This window comes from Diabrotica undecimpunctata, chromosome 6, assembly GCF_040954645.1.
Source record: "Diabrotica undecimpunctata isolate CICGRU chromosome 6, icDiaUnde3, whole genome shotgun sequence".
Taxonomy (NCBI): Eukaryota; Metazoa; Arthropoda; class Insecta; order Coleoptera; family Chrysomelidae; genus Diabrotica; species Diabrotica undecimpunctata.
This window is the reverse complement of record NC_092808.1, coordinates 139,554,462-139,580,024: the sequence shown is the minus strand read 5'-3', so window position 1 is coordinate 139,580,024 and position 25,563 is coordinate 139,554,462. Positions and strand designations below refer to the sequence as shown.

Here is a 25,563-nt window from a genome sequence, read left to right as displayed (position 1 = left end):
TTCTACAAAATCTTTCGGATATCTAATATTGTTTTGTCTTTTTAAATATGTGACTGTCACTTTATTAAGCCTGAAAAATATATTTTAATAAATACAATATACAGTGAGTTTGAAATTAGATATACACACTATAAATATCAACACTGCAAACCTCCGTTGCCACGTCGTCAAATATGTCATTATACAGTGGTTCTTTAAAGCAATAACAGCGTAGATTTTTAATTTATTTCCTTGCGTACAGTCAGTTCATAATATTGTTACAAATTTTGAGAATTGTTATTGCCTCAAAAATTGCAGAAAATGTCACCCTCAAGAAGTGTCACGAGAAAAACTTAAGGAAAGAGAATACCGGGATACACAAATTTGTGCAACAGTCGAGGTAGATTCAAGTTGCTACGGAGTTAGATGTTAGCAATGTTACTGTAACGAAAGTGTGTAAAAAGCACGGTAACAAGAATTTCAAATATACGAAAACGTAGCAGTTTTATCCAGACGACTTCTTTCGAATAATGGAGTTTTGCGAAGTTCTAATAATGAACCCAATTTTATTAAAAACATTTTATTTACTTATCAAAGATAACGTCTGGACTGGCATTTTAGGAGACTTCATAATAGGTCCATTTTTTATTGAGAACAACTTGAATAGTAGAGTATACCTCGCTATTCTTAATCTTCCTGATGTAAATTTAAAGAATGTTTGGTTCCATCCACACGGCTGTTCAGTTCACAACGCTCGAATAATTAGGAAGTAGGTAAACAATACTTTCCCGAATCGAGTTATCAGTAGAACAGGCGATATTAAGTGGTCTGCGCGATCTCCAGATCTTACACCTATTTACTTCTTTTTTTTTTGAAGACATTTAAAAAACATCATCTACGATCATTCTGAGGCTAGAGCCCTGGATGAATTAAAAAACCGAATAAGAAAAGTCTCCAATTCTATTACATCAGAAACTCTTACATCTGTCTGCAGAAGTTTTTATGACATATTGAAATACTGTTTAGCCGTAGAAGATCAAATATTTAAATAATTTCTGTAGGGCATAAAGAATGATTTCTTATTTTATTAGGAATTATGTTTTATTTTCAATAAGAGTGTATTTTTTGTTTTGTCTTTTTAAAGAATTGCGCTTTTATTTTAAATTCAACCACAAAAAATTGTTCACAATATTAAAAACCGATACAAACGCATCGCCTTATAATGGTCAGTGTATTTCTATCGAGTTTATGGTATAGGAAATGAACCAAATGTATGTAAGCTAAACAAAAATCGACGAACGGAGTTGCATATTCCTTGCGTTGTTATGTGTTACTAAATATTTTCCAATTTTCTGTCTAGGAGTCTAGGTTTTGTAGCTGAGGGAATCGAAATATTACAATTATCTCGTACAATGCAATATTGCCGATTTTAGCGCTTTATGTATTTGCAATATCTAATCCAAAACTTAACGTACTGTATAAGTTTTGCCAATCAGCAAATATTTTAATCATTTTGGCTTTTATCAAGGTTAACTTTTAAGTAACAGCAGAATACAAATTTGCACCATTGTGTGAAAAAGTATGTTCGATGCCTAGCTTGTAAGCTTATAAGCCAGGAGTACAATGTATTAATTAAAAACTGCCCGTAAATTTTAGAAAAAAAAACAATCGTGGTGAAGCCAGGTACAACACAAGTCAAGTAAATCACTTACACTTTTGTACTCTTCAAACTTAGGATATTGTTAATAAAGATACGTGTATGTCGTTATAATTTACTCTATTAATTGTACAACTTACCTGGCATTTAGGATATTGTTCATCCTTCGGTCTTGCTACCTTCCATCCCAGTAACGGTGGTATGCAGATTAACGCTGACAACACCCAAACAGCTGCTATCATCACTATCGCGCGCACTGGAGTTCGTTTTTTCAAATACTCTACGGCCTGTGTGATGCTCCAGTACCGATCGAGAGAAATTAAACAAAGGTTCATAATAGACGCGGTACTAAGCAATACGTCCATCGCCGAATGTACTTCGCACCTGAAATTTAAGAATCGTTACTAAATAAAAATTTATGGAATTTTATTATAATTAATAAATAATTTAAAAATATCGCAAGGAAAACATGTATTACTAATATAATTGTAAATTTAATCTTTACGTAAATTTACGTAAAACATCAAGCTGGAGATAGATATTAGTGATTTCCAGTTTGAATTTCGGAAAAGAGGCACTATTTTCTTTTAACGTGCTGACCCAAAGATGTTTGGATGTTAATCGAGATCTTTATTTATGCTTTATAGACTACAAAAAGGCATTCGACAAGGTAAAACATGACCGACCTATAGTACTTAAAAACAAGAATCTGGATGTGAGGGATGTAACATTGATACCAAATTTATACTACAGCCAACGATCAAATGTGAAAATTTGGAAGAGATACATACAAGATCTTATTTTAAAGAAATCATACAAAAAGCTTTGGTAAACGAGGCAGTCGGCATAAAAGTGAACAGAAGTTTAACTAATAATATTCGGTATGCCAACGATACAGTCATAATAGCCGACAACTTGGAAGACTTAGAAAAAATAATGAACAAAATATTAAGATATAGTGGAGAATATGGACTCTCTCTTAACATAAAAAAAACAAATTCATAAAAATTAGCAAGAACAACAATACAAACGAAATATTAACGGTAGGCGGCCTAGCGGCCAGCAGATTGAGAAAGTAAAAAGATATACTTACTTGGGAACGATAATCACAGAAAATAACGATTATACTGCAGAAATAAGAGTCAGAATTGAAAAAGCACGTGCCAACCTCGTGAAAATGAAAAAGATATTATGCAGTAAAAATCTGACATTGGCCCTCAGAATAAGGCTAATTAAATGGTATATACACAGTGTACTCTACTATGGAGCTAAATCATGGACATTAAACCGGAATACAATAAATCGACTTACCGCATTTGAAATGTGGACATTTAGAAGATTGTTAAGGATTCCATGGGTAGATAGAATCACGAATACAGAAGTGGTAAGGGGAATAGGCAGAGAGAGGGAAATGAAAAATACAATAAAAGTAAGGAAATTGCATTATCTCGGACATGTGATGGTATTATATTATCATCGGACATGTGATGAGAGGCGAAAGATACAACATCTTGAGACTCATAATTCAAGGAAAAGTAGAGAGTAGAAGAAGCGTAGAAACAAGACGCGTTTCCTGGTTGAATAACTTGAGAGAGTGGTTTGGCTGCAACTCAAGGCAATTGTTAAGAGCAGCGACCTCGAAGGTCAGAATAGCCATGAAGATTGCCAACCTTCGTCGCGGAGATGGCACTTAAAGAAGAAGTGTAATATTAAGTTTGTTGATATCCACATGTCGAAAAATTAAGGTTGTCTTTTTTTCTTCTTCTTCCTCTTTATAGGCAATTCTGCTTGTTCATTGGCGGATTAATACCTCTATGGAAGGTTGTTACTCCATCTTTTGCGCGGTCGTCCGATACCTCTTTTGCCGATTGGTGACTTATCTCTTGCTGTTTTGACGACAACACAAGCAGACCTTCATTCTGCTTATGTGGTTAGTCCATTCTTTTTTTCTGTGTCCATGTGTCCATTCATTTATATATACTGTACGTTACATTTTCTTCTAATGCCTTCACTTCTCTTTCTTTTTCTCAGTACTCTCATATCTACCATTTCGGGTGTCAGGTGTTGTTTCTGAGGCATATGTCATTATTGGTCTTATACTTCCTTTTAAATTCTTGACTTCATCTCAGTGTGAATGTGTCTGCTTCGCCATATAGTGTTATTAAGGCATCGAGCCAGTCTATTTGCTTTTTGTACTTGATCTCTCACTTCTTTGTCCAGGTCTCCATAGCTGGACAGTGTAAGGGTGCGTTCACTCCGGAGATCATCGCATGGTATCCTCGCCTAGAGCATAGCACTGACAGTGAACGCTCGCATTTAAAATATTGCACTTATTTTACGTGGTGATGATAATATAATACCATCCTATGGTCCGATCGAGGACCATAGGATGGTATTATGTTTAACACTGATGCCATCAATTTCCATTTTACATATGGTTGGTTTTTTGCTGCCTACTGTTGTTTTAGTTTTCTGAGATGAGACTGTCATATTAAAATCTTTTGTTGTTATGTTAAATCTGTGGAGCAGTCTTTGCAGACTATCTTCATTTTGGGCTATTAATATTTTCGTCGTCTGCGTAATAGAGTATTTTTATTTCGTTGTTTACCATTCTGTATCCTCTGCTTTTGTTAACGCTTTTGACGATTTCATCCATGAGTAAATTAAACAGCATGAGCTCAATGAGTACTTTGTCTTACTTCGCTGCCTATTTCTATAGATTCTGTAAGTTATCCATCTATTCTGACTTCGATTTTGTTGTTTTGGTAGATATTTTTGATAGTTTTCATAATTTAGGAAAACTTCTCTGTTATACAGAAAATGGATTACATCTTTGACTCTTACTCTGTCAAACGCTTTCTTTAGATCAATTAGACACATAAATGCTGGTCTAGTATACTCTAGTGATTTCTCAGTAATTTGCTTTATAAAGATTATTGCATCTGTACACGATCTTCCACTGCAAAAACCCTGTAGTTTATCTGCTAAACTTATCTTCTGATTTATTAGTACTTGTAAAATTTTAGTTGTAAGTTTTAGACTAGTATTTATCAAGTTTATACCTCTGTAGTTTTCTGGCTGTTTTTTATCTCCTTTTTGAGAAGTAGAATTAGTTTGCTCGTTCTACATTCTTCCGGTATTTTATTGTGTTTTTTAATTTTATTAATTAATGTTGTTATTTGATCAGTCGTTGCTGCTCCACAATATTTTAGTAATTTCTTTGGTATCCCGTCTTTACCTGCTGCTTTTTTGTTCTTCAGTTTTTCAAGTATTTTACTAACTTCCTAAATTTATATTATGTTCTTTATTTGTGGTAATTTCAGGTATTTCCGGTTTTTCCGTCGTTTGTTCTTCCTCTGCATAGAGCTTTCTAAGGTAGTCAATCTACGTATTATTTTCTATGTGTTTGGTTATATTAGTTCCGTTACCTCCGTTTTTTGACTTCTTGTGAAGTGCCATATTTATTTCCTTTTGCAGACCGTAAAAATCATGTTCCATTTCTTTCGAAAAGCATTCGCAGTGATTATTTTTTATTTTTACTTACAAATACATGTGTTTCGTCTCTAATTGTGTTGTAATTATGGTATGCCTTTTGTGTTTAGTTGACATGTATTTCAGGTAAGCTGAAATAGGCTCTTTTCTTTACATTTGTCTTTCACTTCTGTACAAAACCATGAAGTTTTTCGCCTTGGGAACGATATATTTTTATTAATATTTTTTTACCAAGAACTTCCTTGGCCGAGGCTAAGATATTAGACTTAAGCTTGTCTTTTTAAGTGACGAATTTTATTTCAAAACTACAAAAGTGTTTAAAATACTAATATTATAGGTGAGTATCCCATAATTTATTATTTTGAGTATATGAGGTAGCGGATAGGTACCCCTCTATGATCCCGATAGAGGGTAAAATTATTTTATTAAGCGTTTCTGCCACGCGAGCTTTTAGTGTCTTCTGCAGTTTCTACTTCTAGATATGGCGACAATTCCACCGAGCGATTGCCGGTATAAGCAATCCCCCACTTACCTACCAACGGCTTCGGGCAGAAGAGTGGGTAAGTGGTAGGGCACTCTTTTGTCCTGAGACAGAGAAATCTGTCTCGAAGGCGGATGAATCAAGGAATGGTCAACGGCGTAAGGATACAGAAGGCAACGGGAAACCACTGTATTAATGATCTTTAAGATTCCCTAGTATATTCATGATGGCAAATGTCACATCAATCACTCATGTTACTGATCATGGACCTCGGAACCCAAGATCCGGCAGGAGAGGAAAACCACAGACAGACCGTAGGGCCTCTCAGGTCGTGAACCAGCGAAATCCCTGTGTAAGTAATATCAATCACCTTAAGATGTTAAGAATAGCGACGTGGAATGTAAGAAGCCTCTTTGCAGCAGGTAAATTAACTAATGTAGCCCTTGAAATGGAAAACCTAGAAAATTGATGTCCTAGGTATAAGTGATGTACAGTGGCCAGGATCAGGAAAATGCACGAATAATAGTGGAACACTTTATTATTCAGCCACCATCAGTTCAACTCATCGTTACGGTGTCGCTGTCTTGGTATCAAAGAAAATCAGTAACTGTGTAACAAGCTTTACTCCCTTCTCTGATAGAATAATGGCACTACAACTTCAGTCAAAATAAACAAATTATAAATATTATACAAGTATATGCTCCTACAGCTGATAAAGATGATGATGAAATTGAAAGTTTCTACTACGATCTGGAACAAATTCTAAAATCAATGAAGAAACATCACACTACAGTAGTAATGAGCGATTTTAATGCCAAAATTGGACATGGATGTGTGGACGGTTACGTGGGTGACTATGGATTAGGAGAACGAAAAGAACGAGGAGACCGTATGGTACAATTTTGTCAAGCGGAGGAGTTAGTAGTTGCTAACACTCTTTTCAAGTTACCTAACAGACGACTGTACACATGGAAATCTCCGAGTGACACCAAAGGTAGAGTAGTCAGAAATCAAATTGACTTTGTCCTTGTTAGACAAAGATTCCGCAACTCTATACTCTCAGCTAAAACCTACCCAGGAGCAGATATAGGCTCGGATCACAATCCTGTAGTAGTCACATTAAGAATAAAACTAAAGATCATTCAAAAACACATACAGAAACAAATTGACGTGAGAAGACTGAGTGAACAACATATAAAAGAGAAAACAATAGTGAACATCAAAGAAAATTTACAAAATATAGAGAAACTGAATAGAAATACTGATAACATAGACCAAAAATGGGAGAATATTAAACATGCCGTAATGCTGGCAGGGAGAGAAAATTTAACACCGAAAGAAATGAAACATAAAGAATGGATGAATGAGGAAATACTACAGTTGATGTGTGAAAGAAGGGTACACAAAACAAATAATCCGATAAGATACAAAGAAACAGATAAACTGATAAAAAAGAAAATAAGAGAAGCTAGAGAAAGATCTCTAAGTGAGCAATGCCAGGAGTTGGAACAACTGGAGCGCAAATATGACTTTTTTAATGTACACAAAAAGATTAAAGAAATGACAGGAAGGAGAAGAACAACACAGACAGGACAGATCAAAGATACAGATGGTTTACTCATAACAGATTTACAACAAAAAATGAATCGATGGACAGAATACATATCACAACTTTTTGATGACAAAGATAGACAAGAAATCTCAAACGAATATACAGATGATACAGGGCCTGATATAATCAGAGAAGAAATAGATTATGCAATCAAACAAGCGAAAAGTGGTAAGGCCCCCGGTCCTGATGAAATTCCCGTAGAACTGCTCAAACTTATGGACGATGAATCTATTAAAATACTCCTAGATCTATTTAACACAATATATAGAACTGGAATAATACCTAGGGAATGGCTCCGTTCGACCTTTATACTACTGCCAAAAAAGGCAAATACAAGGGAATGCAGCGAATATCGTACGATAGCCTTGATGAGTCATGCTCTAAAACTGTTCCTGAAAATAATCCATAATAGGATCTATAGGAAATTAGACGTAGACATCAGTAACACTCAGATGGGATTCAGAAAAGGGCTGGGTACAAGGGAGGCTCTGTTTGCAATGAACGTTCTCTCACAGAGATGCTTAGACATGAACCAAGAAATTTACACCTGCTTTATTGATTTCGAAAAGGCCTTTGACAAAGTACAACATGAACCACTAAGACAAATTCTAATAAAGAAAAATATAGACAGCCGAGATATTCGAATTATATGCAACCTATATTGGAATCAAACAGCAAATGTGAAGGTTGAGGGTAGGCTAACAGAAGAAATTCAAATCCGTCGAGGAGTCCGGCAGAGATGCATCTTGTCGCCACTTTTATTTAATCTGTATAGTGAAGCTATTTGTGAACAAGCACTCGAGGAAGAAGATCTTGGTCTGATAATAAATGGTGAGACGATCAACAATATAAGGTATGCTGACGATACGGTTCTCCTAACGGGAACGCTAGTAGAACTACAACATCTCGTTCAAAGTCTCAATATATACTGTAACAGTTACGGCTTGAAAATTAATTTGAAAAAAACTAAATTTATGGTAATCACGAAATCAAAGAACATCAGAGCTAATCTTGTAATAGACAATACAACGATTGAGCGTGTGTCCTGTTATAAATATCAAGGTGCTTGGATCACAGACGATACTGATCAAACAAAAGAGATTAGATGTAGAATAGAAATCGCTAGATCAGTCTTTAATAGAATGCGCAAACTCTTTTGCAATCGTGATATCAATATAAAGTTACGAATACGAATGCTGCGGTGTTACGTCTTTTCTACCCTGTTGTATGGAGTAGAGGCTTGGACACTAAAACAGTTGACCACAAAAAACATCGAAGCTTTCGAGATGTGGTGCTATAGGCGCATTCTCAGAATATCATGGATGGACCGCGTCACTAACAAGTACTCCAAACTTTAGACAAAAGATGCGAAATTCTAAATGAGATAAAAACTAGAAAGATGGAATACTTGGGGCACATTGTGAGAGGTGAAAAGTACGAACTTTTAAGAAATATCATGCAGGGCAAAATTAAGGGCAAAAGAAGTGTGGGAAGAAGAAAACTATCGTGGCTTCGTAATCTACGTGAATGGTTCGGGTGTAGTTCGATTGAACTTTTTAGGAGCGCTGCTAACAAAGTCGCAGTGGCCATGATGATTTCCAATCTCCGCTAGGAGTGGCACGAGAAGAAGAAGCAGTTTCTACTTCAAGGAAACCAGGCATAAACCCCGGTATTATCCTATACATACATATTGCTCTTCCCTATATCCCTTACCAATACTCGCCAAAGCGTCTTTTTAAGAAGAGCCTGGTGAGTTATGGCTAATTCGTCCTAAATGAGTTTTGAAACAAGAGGATCTGGTCTTCAGAAAGATGCTAAATCCCACATCAAAAGCAACATATTTACATTACTAGTTTCAATTACAGAACCTTCAAACCACTTGAAAGCATAGATGAACTGGATAGTTCGGTCTATACGTATGTTTTACCAATTCCATAAAGAGTCCAATACACATGTCAGTGGTGTAGCAATATTGTCTCATAAAAAAATCAAATATATGGTCATAAAAACTGCTGTAATCTCGTAAAGTGTCTCGCACATCGTTCTTAAACTAGCAGATAGGTACAGTGCCCAAATCATTTAAGTATATGCTTCTTGGTATCAACAAGTCAGGATAAAGTTGCTACTAGTCAAGATAAAGTTGTCCTTAGACAAAAGGCCTCACAGACACTTTGTCTAAGGACTAGCAACCCCAGTGGAGTCTTATGTTGCCACGTGATTAATTCCCTTTTTAGCTTAAGCATCATAGTTTTTAATTATCTTTAATAAAAATGTGGCTTCCCATATAATTAGTGGCTTTAAACATGTACCTCCAGATGGCACTGAGGATGTAATAGTTATTCCTACAACGTTCTGTGGTGTAGCCTGATAGGGTTTTTATTATTATATCTTTTATAAAGTAGTTTTTTAAATAAAATTTTAAAAAGAATTCGTGCAAAATGAATTTTTAGAATCATAGTCTATTTAAAAACATTCAAAGAAACATAATCAACAAACCTTTTTAACTACAAAACTCTTAAACTTTTCGAACCGGAAGCCACTGCGTATGATAACGAGGTTTCAGTCCACAATAATAATAACGAAAAGATGCAAATTCGTATCCTAAATATTTCTTTTTATCGTAGATTGACTCCTTTGATATGCACATTCGTTGAAAGAGAAGCAAGGGATTTATTACGAGTGGGGATTTCTTATCCTCAGTGCAGCTTTAGAACAATTTTAAACAAAGGCTTTTACTTTGTCGCTCAACTGCTAAGCTTTTTAAATTTTGTTCTTGTTTTTCGGAGATTATTATTTTTTAATACGAATCGAAGTGTTTTACTTTTGTTTACCGAACAAAGGGGGTGAAGAAAAACAAGTTTGTATTTTTTTGTGCTCGTTTCATCACTTTAATACGATTTTAATCAGTATTTTGTTAATTTTTATTTTAATTTACCTCTATTTTGATCACAGGAGTAAACAGGAATATATTAGTTAAATAAATTAAATTTTGTTTGTTAAAATTGACGCTTTGTTTAAGGTACATCGACATATAGTTGATTTTCTACTTTAAAATATTAAGCTTTGAACTAACTTAATTAAATGTTGATTAACCCATTGCTTTGGCCGTGAAACGTAAAATATTTGAGCAACCATAGTACACCAATTAAAATCAATTTTCAAAATCTTTCAGTCAATTACCTTCATGTGCCACTTTATTGTATAGAATTTCCAATCTCCGAAAATTTTGAATAACGCTGGGCCCATAGCGGTTTCTTACAAATTATCTTCATTGACAGAATAATCAGATCTAGCTCAGATATAAAGCAACTATTAAAATCGATGACACTTAATTTATTGAAAGAAAAATGAAAGACATCTACAAGCAAGCTAAGACAGCTAAAAGAAAATACTGGTCCATGGAAGCCACATTTAATTAACAGTTATCACCAAGTTATTCGATGTGTTCTTTTAGCCTACCCAAAATTCACAAACCCGATATTCCGCTACGTCGTATTTTCAGTGGATACAGCCATTGGCCACGTATTTGACCAAAACTCTACAAGTCGAAAATGCTTCATCCGTGGTCAAAATTTTTTTCATTTTATCGAACTTCTTAAACAATATAATATTTCATCGTCAGACATTCTGGTAAGTATTGATATCGTTTCACTTTTTACAATCATTTCTATAGACGAAACTTTAAACATTTTGAAAACTAAATACAGTATTCAACAAGACCACTTATCCCTCATTAAACATTGTATGTCCAACACTTATTATTTTATCTTCCAAAATCAATTCTACAGACAAATAAATGGTGCTCCAATGGGCTCACCAATATCTCCCCAGTAATTGCAAATATCTTTATGAAAGACTTTAAGATCCGAGCACTATCCACATTAATACTAAAACCCAAATATTGGCTACAATATATTGACATTACATTTGTCATTTGGCAACATAGCAGAGACGCTTTGGTATCCAGTTCACGATGGAGGTGGAAACTGATTCATCCCTACCGTTTCTTTCTTTATTCCCCATCACAAATTAATTTAGTCGTTAATACACTTGTCTCCAGATCAATACGCCTTTGCAATGATGCAAGTAGACCTGCTAAGCTCTCTAGCTTAAAACAAGTCCTCATCCAAAAGGGTTACCGCTAAAATCACATTAATAGGAGCATCCAAAGACATCAATCTCCCATTCAAGGTTAATCCAAATACTCAGACCCTCATCATACGAAAGCTTTTCTTTCTTACATCAAAAGTGTTACTGACAAAATTGACAAAACTCTAAAATTGAGAAGAATAAAGACAATATTCATCTCCCAACAAAACTTTCATCCATTGTCCTATCAATCAAAGACAACATTCCAAATAAACAACACCAAGTTTATGAAATTCCTTGTGCAGACTGTCTTCAATCCTATATAGGTCAAACAAATCGTAGAATCCAAAATAGGAATTATGAACATTCCATTTCTGTTCGCAAATCCGACTCAATTTTAGCTCTAGGTCAACACCATCTTCATACAGGTCACAAATGATTTTGAAAACTATAGAACCATAGCCCCTATCTGCTTCTATAAACCAAGAATTACCTGAGAAATCATAGAAATGGAAAAAAGGGCAAATTGTCTCAATAAAAGAGATGACAGCATACGGTTAGCTTCGACTTGGAGAATTCTCATAAAACAAATACCGTCTGTTCCCCGCGCTAGCCCCTTACGCCAACCTGCATCCAAGCCACGTCACCATCGACGGTATAAATGAGCCATTCCCTATCTTTAGCACCAGTAATTCATTGATTAGTGATCAGTAAAGTAGTGTCTGTGGGCTCGGGGGACTTAGATTGTATGGCAAACTTTAGTTTTGGATAGTAACTGTTAAAATTATCTAAAATTTCGTTTATTTTATTTGTTGGGATAGAACAGATACTGTCATCGATATAGCAGTATTGGGGACAAATCAATGGATACATTTCCCGGTAAGTCTATCTAAGGATGTGACAGTTTTCCAGTCGAAAATAACTGCAATCCTTCACTGCGTGGAAGAAATAGAAAGGCAGGAAAGAACGTCCTGTTCAGTTGCCATCTTCACAGATAGTCAGGCAGCGCTTAAGGCACTCAATTCTCTAGAGGTCAATTCTAAGCTAGTATGGGATTGCGTGTGTGCCCTAAATAAACTAGGAGACCGTAGCAAGGTAACGGTAGCCTGGGTACCATAGCACGGGAGTCATAAGAGCAATGAAAAAGCAGATGAAATAGCCAAACAAGGCTCACCAATGCCATTCATTGGACCAGAACCCTTCTGCGGCGTTGCAAAATCAGTAACAAAAACGGCTACAAGGAAGTGGGTAGCTCACAAATCTCTGCAATGGTGGAGAAACTCACCAGGACAAAGACAGGCAGACCTAATAAGCAAAGACAGGAAAACAGTCAAAGCCATAGTAGGCCTTCTAACAGGGTACTGTAAGCTGAATAGGCACATGAAGCTGATGGGATTATCAGATGATAACCTGTGCAGATTCTGTCACCTTGAAGAAGAAACAGCAAAGCACATTTTATGTTAGTGTGACAGTCTGGCAAATGTGTGGTTCTTTGAATTAGGAAAAGAAAATCCACCGGCAAATAGCTACATGGAAGGTGCAGTCTCGAAACTACTAGACTTTATAAAAATGATCAGGCTAGAGAATATTATATAGGACTAGAGGACCACAATAGATCTGAAAAGGTCGCAGTGGAAAAAGCCAAAAGGCCACCTCTCTTAATGTAATCTAAACTAGCTGTAGAAGAATGGTACATTAAAATCCAAATGACTCAGGACGGATTCTTCTAAATCTTCCAGAACAAGTTAAGCAATGACACTAAAAATACCTGCACCCATTGCACATCCATCTATTTGTTGGTATATTTCGTCCTTATATAAAAAGTATGTTATGTGTAATGTTAACTCTACAGATGATTGGAATTCTTGCAATGGGATGTTAGTTAGTGTACTCTTTTATGTCATTCCACTTCTTTTTAATGATGTCAATGGCAAGTTTAATTGGAATGTTAGTGTATAGTAAAATGACAGTTAATATCTTTAGATATTAATTGTCACAAAACATGAAAATGGGAAGAAACATAAATTTGACTTCGAAAACATCAAAATTTTAAAAACCGAGGAAGAAGAGGGAGATTCGAATCAATAGAAACAAAAAGAAATACCAAATCAATCAATGACAAAAAAGATACACAGAACCTAAATAAAATACATTTCAAACTGATTTAAATAACAATAAATATAACACCATAAAAGATTCTTAAAGTCATAACATATCTCCACTTGACCCTTTTCGAAAACAACAACTATACGCCCATGTACAAATAATTATATATTAATGACAGAGATATCAGATATTAATTTTTATTTCTGTCAATTCATTAATGTAAGTGTTCCGTTTTACGTTTTGGTAAGTTTTTAACATATTTTACACTAACTTTTGGTTCTTAAACTTGTACATTTTATAATCTTGACAAAGGCAAGGGTTTCCTGCCGAAAAGTTAATTTAAATGGACAATAAAATCTAGTTCCAAATTGAATATCACTTATTGAATCTAAACCGTAGAAACACTAATTTTATATTAAATATAGTATGGTTCATGAAACTCCATAAAGCTATTTATACATATATATATATATATATATATATATATATATATATATATATATATATATATATATCTACGGCATTAAGTGAACTCCGCCCATGTTAAAATTCAGGTTCAATTGAGCTCCGTGGTCAAGTGGATACCGATATACGGAGCTCACTTGACAATTCCGTAATATTGGTTCAGTCGATTCATCAGAATGTAGAGTTTAATAATTTATAAAAATTTTTTGGAGCCCGTAAATACCCCTGTATCATAAATGTATATCGCTTAGTTCACGTGTATATATTATAGGGGTCGTTCAGATCTTCTTCATTGTATATTTGAACCATACGTTTATCGGTTTAACTAAGCTCTGAGAGTTTGGCAACTGTGCGATGATACCGTATATTTTCAACATATACCCTGAACGGTTTATATGGGCTCCTTATTTTTATCTACTGTTTGTAGACAGTGGAATGTCATACGCATAACACTGTGTAACAGAGGATATCATATTACCTGGTATAACTACGTACTAAAATGTAACTGGTTCTTTAAAAAACAGGTATGAAGATACAAAAGGATTTGGGCTTATTATTGAATGGAATGTTCGCTTGCATAGAAAATTTTATTTTTTCTGTATTTTTAAAGATGTTGTTTTTTCATTTAATATAATTTTATTAGTTCAATGCCGGACTTGATGTTTTTTTTAATTACAGAAATTTCGTAATATATTTTGTTTACGTGAGTGTCTTTGTACATTTTATGTAAGCATCTGATTAATAAAAACTACTTTTATTTTATTCAATCTTCTGCGATATATTGTATAAAGCTTTTTTAATATTTTAGTTCTGGTCTTATTTGTGTACTACATGTGATATCTCGATAGAAGGTTATCTCAAAATAAATATGGTTAAGTGCTACAATAGATATTTTTGTGTTAAAATGGGTAGTAGTGTGCACAAAAAGAAAGAATGGTTAATTTGTCTAACAAGGTATATTTGGCAGCAGAAGCATATAGTACAAGCGTCTATGTTTTAAGGGCGGAAGGACGTGCGCCTCATTTTTAGCTGACAAGCTTGCAATTTACCATTTAGTTTTAAACAATAATCTATGACTGACCCGGTGTGATACAAACTATTTTCAAGGAATTTATAGGAAGTCTACAGTTCAATGATTTTATGACAAGATTGGATGTTCAGTTTTGTGAAAACGTCTATGTTGAGGAAATTGAAGGAGTACCCACGAGTTTTTCAGGGGTTTTGGCTGAAAATTTATTCATAGTTTATTTTTATTGTGCAATAATAGGTGTCTCGTCTATATAATAGAAGTCCTAGTATCTACCGGTATGGATCGTTTGTTTGTGTAAATGTTATACAGTGTAGGTGCCTTTATGCTACCCCAAGCGAGACCGTTCTTCATCTGCTACTCTTACCAGTGAGTGATACAAAAAATATTCTCTTATGTTGGCATACGCAGACAATGTAAGTGAGCTTGTTATCTAAGGGGATATCATATAGTTTTTGGAAAAATATTCTGTAATTTAAGGTGTCGTAAGCGGCATTTAGATTGAAAAATACCACCCCTGATACCGGATATTTTTCGTACCCGTCTTTTTTTTTGCCAAGTTTAAGCAAGGTAACAACTTTGGCTTGTCTCTAAATTTTGGCTATCTCCATAATTTGAATACAGTTGTTCATCATGCGGATAAGCCATTGTAGAGTGTTTTTGGTCCAGGTTTCGTAATAAGCTTTGTGCTCAGATCCTCAATGTCGGTAGTTGTATTATTTTTCATTAAATATGTAGATGGTGGATCCAAGCTCAACATCGTTAAAAGGTTCTCTCGGCTGACTGGTTTTGTCCTTTCTTACTTTAAGTTATTCTTTGCTTCTTTTGCGACAGAAATAGCATGTCTATATCTATGATCTGGTTTTCAGCGATCAGCTATATACCAAATACCCTAGGTTAGACCCTATATGTGTTTCCTGCACTAGAGATAAGTTACATTCGTGTTTAGCTCATATGTCTGATAAGTTTAAGTAAAGTAAAGTTTCTTGATCTCTAGATATACCCTTAACAGTTATAGACATATGTTATTAGAATAGTTGGTTCTAAAAAGGACCAATTTGACAAAATCATATTAAAGGGGTGACTGAAGAATTAGCCGATTAATTAATTAATCATTACCCGGGGTATGCCCGATTGCGGTGATCTTATTAGTACTTCAATCTTCCTTAACGCGCGTTCTTTGAATCCCATAAGTAATGTCTAATCTTTTACTTTTTATTAAAAATTTAAATTTTACATGCCGTGTATTACTTTTTGACGATATTTCGAATCAGATTTGTATAGTAATAATTTTAGGTATTAACGAGCCTCTTTGTGAAAAATAAATAAGTTTGTGATATCGGTCGCAACTCATATCTAGATAATAACAAAATAAACAGTTAAAATAAGTGTAAACAATTTCAACTACATATATCGGTGCCACTGTTCAGGTGATGGGTTTATCAGAGATTATCAAAGATTACATTTTAATTCAATGTTCTATTTACGTATTTTCAATATTAAAAAAGTAGGAAAAGACATGTTTATGCTTTTATTTTTTTAAATCTATTCTATTTTCTTTTTCGAGTTCCGTCTTTTTTGAACGACCTGTGTTCTTTTTTTAATTGGGCACTTGTCCAAAGCTATGACAAATACTCTTTCCTCTACTATTCTACATTAATATGACTGATTCATTATTTTCTCTAAACACTCTGTCCTCTGCTATTCTACATTAATATGACTGATTTATTTTATCTTTCTTGCAGCAATTTTAATGTTTATCCTGTGTATCTTCTTCTTCTATTTATATAGACATGACTGTCATTTTTCAATGTGCCTCCAGTAAGTTGCCGTTCCATCGTTTTCGTGATCTTCCTACTGATCGTCTTCCTACAGATTGACCGTCTCTTGCCATCTTTACTACTCTATTTGTTGTCATTCGGCTTATATGATCGTTCCATTCTACTCTTCTATTTCTTAACCAGTTCTTGATCTTCTCCATCTTGCATCTACGTCGTATATCTGTACTTCTAGCTCTGTCCCATAGTGACTTACCATCAATTTTTCTAAGTGTTTTCATCTCTGCTGTTTCTAATATCCTTTTTGTCCTCTCTGTGTCAGGTCTTGTTTCTGCCGCGTATGTCATTGGTCTGATGACTGTTTTGTAAATTCTGCCTTTCGTTTCTTTCCCGATAGTTTTATTGCTTCATATTGTTTCATTTAGTCAGCCTGCGGCTCTGTTTGCTCTATTCACTGGATCTTCCACTTCAGTTTTGAGCTTTCCGTAGCTAGATAATGTGATGGCTAGATATTTAAACTCCATCACTTGTTCTATTATCTGACCTTTCAGCTCCAATTAACATCTTAGTAAATTTGCTGTTGTAACCATGAATTTTGTCTCTTTTGGGGAAATTAACATGTTAAATTTTCTGGCAGTTATATGAAATTGGTGCAGCACACATTGTAAATCATCTTCATTTTGAAAGAGTAGTATTGCGTCGTTTGCACAGCAATTTTAATTTGTTTTTCTTCCATTTGGTATCTTTTTTTAGTTCTTACTTTTTTATTATTTCATCCATAATCAGGTTGAACAATAGAGGACTCAGGAAATATCCCTGCCTTATCCCATTGTCAGCTTTATTAGGGTCGGTTGGTTCTTCTTCTACTTTTACTTTTATTGTGTTATTTTGGTATATATTTTCGGTCGTTTTGATTTTTCCTAGAGGTATCTCTCTTGCGTACAATAAGTGGATAACGTTTTTTAATTTGTGTTTCTTCTGCATATCATTATTTCTTCTGTGTATTAAAAGTTACATTTTGCTTATTATTAAGATTCCCTTAACGTGTTTATTAATTGTCTTGTTTCTGCAGTACGAATATATGTGTATCATGATAGATTGTAATGCATATTTCATTTGCGTTTGCCAATTACTTTTTCACTTCCTCAGCGATAGGTCTTTTTTTCCTCATCAATAACCTTATCTTATCCTCGCTCGATACAGGTATTCTAAGATATTTATATTTCACTATATGCTCTATCATTTGATTTTTATCTCAAATTTGCACCTATGACGAAATTTATAATACATATCTAATATCTGGTGCTTTCATATGAAACTGGAATAAAACACTTGGTAGATAATATTTATTTGTTTTGAGTACACTTTTTTTAGAACCTAGTACATAAAGGAATAAATATTTGTCTGTTTAGTGTTTTCCAAGTCTGTAAAACATAAACAGGCTTAAATATTAGATTATACATTTATTAAGAATATTCAATATCGAAATTGAAGATTTTGTATCACAAAATATGAATAGGTTTTTACATTTTGTTTGACGTTTTAATCTTCTAATCGGAGTTCATTTTTCGAAAAACTATAAAATTGTGAGAACAAATTGCTATATAAAAGTACGAGGCAATATTCTCATGCTGTGAGCTTTGCTGCTCTGTTACTTGTATAACGCTTAAGCTATTTTTAATTTTTTGTCAATATTTTTGAGGTGTTTCCTTAAATGACCATGTTTAAGGTTAGTACGTTTGATTAAATGAAATTGACATTAATTTAATAGTTTCCATTTTATTAGTACTGATGGTATATAACTAGCATCTGTTGGTACTATATATCAATTTTAACATGTGGAAGTGAGAGCACTCTCTTGTTAGTATTTTTAGTGTAAATTATGTGGCAGCCGTAGCTCAGTGGCTGTGTTACTGGTTTAACAAGCTGGAGGGCCCGGGTTTGAATCCTGGCACCGACAAAATTTTCAATTTCTAATTTAACTGCGCTGCCACTGTGCTTCGGAGGGTACGTAAAGCCGTCGGTCCCGGCTACGAAAGTAGTCGTTAAGTCATGTTAGGGGCGCTTGCGCGACCTGAAAACCCTAACACTAGACCTTAGCCAGAAGGTTACACGAACTTACTTACTTACTAGTGTAAATTATGACGAAACCAGAAATAACCCATAATATTCCCCCCGTGTGATCTTAGTATTTCCATTGATTGAATAATATAGGGTCTCCAATATTTCAGTCAATGGTATGTCAGAGTGGTTTTTATTAATTTTTATATATATTTGCAACATGAAGAAGAAAGTTCAGTATAGGCAGTTAAACAGCTAACCTGTCAATTTAAAAGTAAGAGTAAGTACCAACTTGCTGAAAAGCATACCCATACACAAAAGGGATGATAAAATGTACTGCACAAACTATAGCGGTATAAGCTATATATTAATTATTAGGATATACAGATTTTTTTCTAATAAACCTATAACGATTGAGTGAATAGGTCAACTATCAAATAGGAGACTATTAGTGTGGAATTAGAAAAAACTTAATAGAGACCTGGACAAAGAAATGAGAGATCAAGTACTAAAAGCAAATAGACTGGCAGGATGCCTTAATACCACTATATGGCTAAACAGACACATTAACACTGAGATGATATCAATTTATAAAGCCAGTGTAAGACAAATAATGACATATGCTTCAAAAACAAGACCTGGCACAGCCACAACGCAAAGAATAATGGAAACGGCAGAGATGAGAGTACTGAGAACAATTATAGGAAATACTCTGAGAAATCTAAAGAGAAGTGAAGACATTAGAAGAAAATGTAACGTAAAGTGTATAAATGAATTTACACAAAATAGAAAAAAAGAATCGAATAATTACATAAGCAGAATGGAGGAGACCCGTGACGTCAAAATTGGAAGAGATAAGCCACGAATCGGCAGAAGAAGTATCGGACGATCGCGCAAAAAATGAAGTGATAACCTTCCATAGAGGTATTATTCCACCAATGAACAAGTAAAATTGCTTATAAAGAGAAATAATAACAAGAAAAAAAAGTAACATCTCTCAGATAAATAAGCGGAACAACAGAAACTGAGTATAAACGTGAAATTCCAGAATTAACATTAAATAAATTACCGCAAATCGTACGAACTGAAATAAGTATTATTTTCTGCTCATATATATAATAAGAACTATATTTAAACCAAGTGACAGAAAAAAAATTATATATACATTTACTTCTAAATGATTAAGGTCTATAAAATTATTATTAAAGTTAAAGCTTATACAAGCGACAAAGTTTTTAAAACAATTAGACCGAACATATTATCATAACTGTAAAACATAATATATACGGAAACAATAAAGAAATAGATATGTTTAGTGGTTATGAAACCGCTTGTCGTCTGCCATGAATTTTATTACAGAATCAAGTTACCAATACCATAAGACACCAAAATATTTTGTCTGAGTAATGACTTACTACGATAAAAAGAAATAGAATACTTTTATAATACAGAACGTTATAACGTTGTGTAAACGCATGTTAATAACAATTGGTAATAAAGACATAAAGATACCCACTAGAAAGTTTAAAATTTCAAAACTACAGTAAAATAAAGTTCAAGTATATTATTTTCATTATTTGTTCAATACTGATGCCATCAATTTTTATTTTACATCTAGTTGGTTCTTTGCTGACTACTATTGTTTTAGTTTTCTGAGATGAAATTGTCATAATAAATTCATAATGCCAGGTATTTTATTTCCATTACCTATGTGGTTATTCCATTCTTTTTTCTATTTTGTATCCATTCATTTATACACTATACGTTACATTTTCTTTTCGATTTCTCAGAGTATTTCCTGTAATTCTTCTCAGTACTCTCATCTCTGCCGCGTCCATTTTTCTTTGCGTTGTGGCTGTGTCGGGTCTTGTTTCTGCTAATGCCATCAATTTCTATTTTACATCTGTGGTCCTTTGCTGACTACTATGGTTTTAGTTTTCTGAGATGAGATTGTCATATTAAATTCTTTTGCTCTTATGTTAAATTTGTGGACCAATCTTTGCAGACTATCTTCATCTTGGGCTATTAATATTGCGTCATCTGTGTAACGGAGTATTTTAATTTCTTTGTTTCCCATTCTGTATCCTCTTCGTTTGTTAACGCTTTTGATGATTTGATCCATGATCAAATTGAAGAGCATGGGGCTCAATCTCAACGAATCCCCTTGTCTGATTCTGCTGCCTATTTCTATAGGTTCTGTAAGTTGTCCCTCTATTCTGACTTCAATTTTGTTGTTTTGGTCGATGTTTTTGATAGTTTTTATAATATTTAGGAGAGCTTCTCTATTATACAGAAGATGGATTACATCTTTCAGTCTTACTCTGTCAAACGCTTTCTTTAGGTCAATCAGACACAGAAATGCTAGTCTATTATACTTCAGTGATTTCTCAGTAATTTGCTTTATAACGAATTTTGCATCTGTACACGATCTACCACTTAAAAAACCCGGTTGTTCATGTGCTAAACTTATATTGTGATTAATTAGCACTTGTAAAATTTTAGTTGTAAGTTTTAGCGTAGTATTTAACAAGTTTATACTTCTGTAGTTTTTTGTCTGTTTTTATCTCCTTTTTTATATAGTAGAGTTAGTTCGCTCCTTCTCCATTCTTCCGGCATTTTATTGTGTTTTATAATTTTATTAATTAATATTGTTATTTGTTCTGTCATTGCTGCTCCACAATATTTCAGTATTCGTTTGGTATCTCGTCTTGACCTGCTGCTTTTCTGTTCCTCAGGTTTTCAAGTATTTTCCGAACTTCCTGTACATTTATATTAAGTTCTTTATATGTTGTAATTTCTGATGTTTCCGGTTCTAGCGTCGTTTGTTCTTCTCCTGTATATAGCTTTTTTAGGTAGTCAATCCACGTATCATTTTTTATGTATTTTAGTTCTATTAGTTACTTTACCTCCGTTCTTTGACGTCTGATGAAGCGCTATATTTCCTTTTGCAGACAAGAAAAATTATGTTCCATTTCTTTCGAAAAACGTTCCCAGTGACCATTTTTTATTTTTCTTATAAGTGCATGTGTTACGTTTCTAATTGTCTTGTAATTATGTTATGCCTCTTGTGTTTTGGTTGACATGTATTTCAGGTAAGCTTTTTTGTTTTCTTTACATTTTTCCTTCACTTTACTTATATTTCTTTTACCGAGAACTTTCTTGGCCGAGGCTAAGATATTAGACTTAAGTATTGTTCAGCTTTCTTCGACTCCATCACTTTCTGTGATATATGTATTTCTGTTTTTCTCGGTTCTTCTTTTCTGGAATAGGTATCTTGTCGAGTCATCCTGTAAGCTTTCGACTTTTATCTTTGTGGTGTATTTCGGTGTTTTGTTATCACATATATGTGTTTTCATTCGGCACAATACCAATTTGTGATCGCTTCCTATTTCTGCTGATGTTAGTGCTATCTATTCAACAGAATATAGTCTATAATAGATCTTTGTCCTCTACTGTTTTCAAAAATGTATTTGTATTGTTCTTTGTGAGGGAAAAATGTATTATTATTACGTATCTGGTTTTTGCTGCAGAGGTCCGTTAGAAGGTTTCCGTTTTCATTTCTGATATTTTCGTTATATCGCTGTTTTATCGCTGGAACTAAATCATTGCCAACACGGGCGTTAAAATCACCCATAATGATTATATATTTATCATTTGGGGTCTCGTTTATTACAGTCTGAAGGTGTTCCTAGAAGTTTTCCCTTGTGGTGGTATCTTTGTTGTTCTCTGGAAGTGAATTGCTACCACATGCAGAGGTTTAACATCCAGTATAATTTTTACACTTACTATTTTTATACTTGGTGTAAAAAATTTTTGTGTACTAACAGAGCGACTCCTTCTTTGGCTCTGGTTTCTTTGGTAACACCACTGTAAATCATGAGATGGTCATCTATAATAATTTGACCCTTTTCCTTTTTTCTTTGTATCTTTTAACGCACACATGTCTATATTTTTTTTTCTACAAGCTCTTTTGTAATTTTCTGCTCTCTTGTAGAGACTTTACGTTCAAAGCACCGATGCGAAGTGTATTTCTCGTTTACCACAAATTCGTTGTCCTCTTTCTCCCGTTAGTCGTCGTAATGAAATCATTCCTGTCCCGAGGCATAATTCTGTTTCTATGAGCTGTATGGTTTTAAAGTCTATCAGTAGGGTGCTAAACTGGCTGTAGACCCCCTCCTCCTTTATTTGGGCTTGGAACCGGCAACAGTTCTGTCGAGCTACTCAATTTACCCAAAAAAACTGCAGGCGGATTTGAGATATGTTACTTAAGGATGTACTTAATCTCTATTAATTCTTTGATCTGTTTTTTATTCTCTTTCAGATCTGTTTTATATTAGGTAAATTCTTATTTCATTCCTTAGGTAAATTCTTATTTCAAACCCTCCCGCGCACTTTCAGGTCTACATATTATATAAGTATTTTAGTTTTTTTTTTTTCATTTTACTTTTACCTCTTTTTGTACTTACGTTACTTTCCGTGTCCGGAACACCAACAGCTTTAAATTTTGTATTTCCAATGGTTGGCTACATAAATGGCCCTGTCATTCGCTAAAAATAAATCTTTTTCTGTGTAGGTCTCTCTCATCTCTGTGTATGCTAGTAGATTTTTTGTGGTAACAAACTTTATAATCATACCGAAGGGGCTTCTAATTTCAGAAACTGTTACACGATTACTCTATTTGATATATGTACATGTATGTACTAAATGTTTTAGTGCCAATGCATTTTAATAAAAAATACTAATTAATAAAAACGGAGATTTTCGCTTTTCCAAGTTTATAATACACACTTTCCTATGTTTGAAAATATATAAAAGTAATATAAATTACCGCCTTGCTTATTAAAACCAAAAAGTAAAATAAAGGTATATGGCGGTTAACAATTTATATTTAACTACATAAATTAGCCAAATAGTCCTTAAATTCCTCCATGATTAAATTGATGGATATTTAAATAAATTTCAAGTTCCAGAATGTATCTGCTGTAAAATTTGAAAATCTACTACTAATACAATTATTGGCAACATCGCAGGAGTTTAGAAGTATAAGCAATATCGTAAATACGGATCCCAAAAATGGTTTATCCTTTTGTGGAGTCCACTTAATCCTACGTGTTGGTCGGAGTCTACATAAAGCGCTACTTAGATAATAAAATACACGGTGTATATTCTACTGGAGTTAGTATAATACCGTTTTAGAACGGAGCTTACATTAACCGCTAGATGTATATATATATATATATATATATATATATTAATTAATTTTAATTTTAATTTTTAATTAATTAATTTTATTGGTTATTTATTACAACCTTGCCGCACTACTTATCCCTTATAATAAGCCTTGAAATTACATTGGGGTTAACATTAAACCAATAATTAGGGTAATTTTCAGGGATTATTTAACTACGCGTTCGCCTAAGTAGTAACCTCACTAGAAGAAAGGACTAAACAAATAGGAAAATTTTAACTCCATTACATATATAGAACCATAATTAGTAACCCTCGGACTGTATTATCCCTTGTTAGTTAAAGACTACACCTTTTGGAGTAGAATGTTTCCATACCGCAACATAAAACTCTTGTTTGAAGGACTCTAAGGATGGGGTTTACAACTGCTCGAAGCTATGGACAGTCCTTTTGATACACTTAATGTTGAGAACTAACACAAACAGTTAAACATTCGCTTTTGGAGTCATAATAATTTTAGTTAAAAGCTTTGTTGCTGATAGAAGTTTATAATTGAGAAGTTTGAGACGGAAAATCTTGAAAACAAAATTGTTTGGTGAATTGTGCGAAAGAGGGCAAAAACGGAGACGCTTTGTTTTAAATAACTGCCTAAATTCCCAAATATTTTGCATGTTTAAAAAGGCTTCTAAAGAATTTTTTGAAAGTTATATTTTTATTTACCTTTAAGAAATAATTTTTTCCTCAATAAGCTCTCTTCGTATACTTCTAGTTATGATTTGTTTAGGTTGTGGTATTTTCACAAACAGAAAAAAAATACGAAATTGCAAAAAATCAATTTATCTTTAAACTCAAATTTTTCTGAAATTAGGCCTTCTAAATAGATCAAACTTCTTGGGTATACTGATAATACATATATATAAAGAGAATTACACAAGGGTGAATATTAATTTTATATAGAAGAGATGTTACGGGGTTGTTTTCACTGATTTTTTCGTAGAAAAAAGTAGGTACCGACCTTATTTTGATTATAAGTCGATTAGTTTTTACGTGAAATTTTTTTTAAAAGGTCTTCTAGTACAATGAAAAGATTCTGTAAGTTTTCCTCGAACACTGCAAAGTTTTCGCGGTATTTTGGCTTTGAAAATTGAGGATGGAAAGATCAATGCTTGGAATAAGCTTAAGAAATAGAATAAGAAACGAGGAAGTTCGTAGACGAACCGGAGTGGAAGACATTATCGAACATATTACAAGGCAAAAATGGAGATGGGCAGGACATGTTGCAAGAATGAAAGACGACAGTTGGACAAAAAAATTGCTTGAGTGGAGACCACGGGCTGACAAGCAAAGCCGAGGAAGACCCCCAACGCGATGGACCGACGACCTCAAAAGAATCGTGACCAATTGGATAGCAGAGGCGCAGAACAGAAGCAGATGGAAAAGTCTAGAGGAGGCCTATGTTCAACAATGGACAACTGAGGGTGATTGATGATGATGATGATGATTGAATATTTCAAATTATGAATTTGACGAAAAATGCTAACTTTTGACATGCCGTATCTCGGTTGGTATTGGTCGTAATTATTAATAGTAACATTATAAAAAAAGGATTTTGTTTGTATTTCTAAAAGA

General features: G+C 33.9%; 1 protein-coding gene across 1 annotated transcript in view; it reads right to left on the bottom strand.

The window, feature by feature from the left end:
- Positions 1–25,563, bottom strand: part of LOC140444644 (alpha-2C adrenergic receptor-like) — an 82,765-nt gene that overhangs the window by 9,884 nt on the left and 47,318 nt on the right. Inside the window, exon 3 of the mRNA XM_072536407.1 lies at positions 1,777–2,020. Coding sequence (XP_072392508.1) covers positions 1,777–2,020 — 244 coding nt within the window. The remainder of the gene's footprint in view (positions 1–1,776; positions 2,021–25,563) is intronic.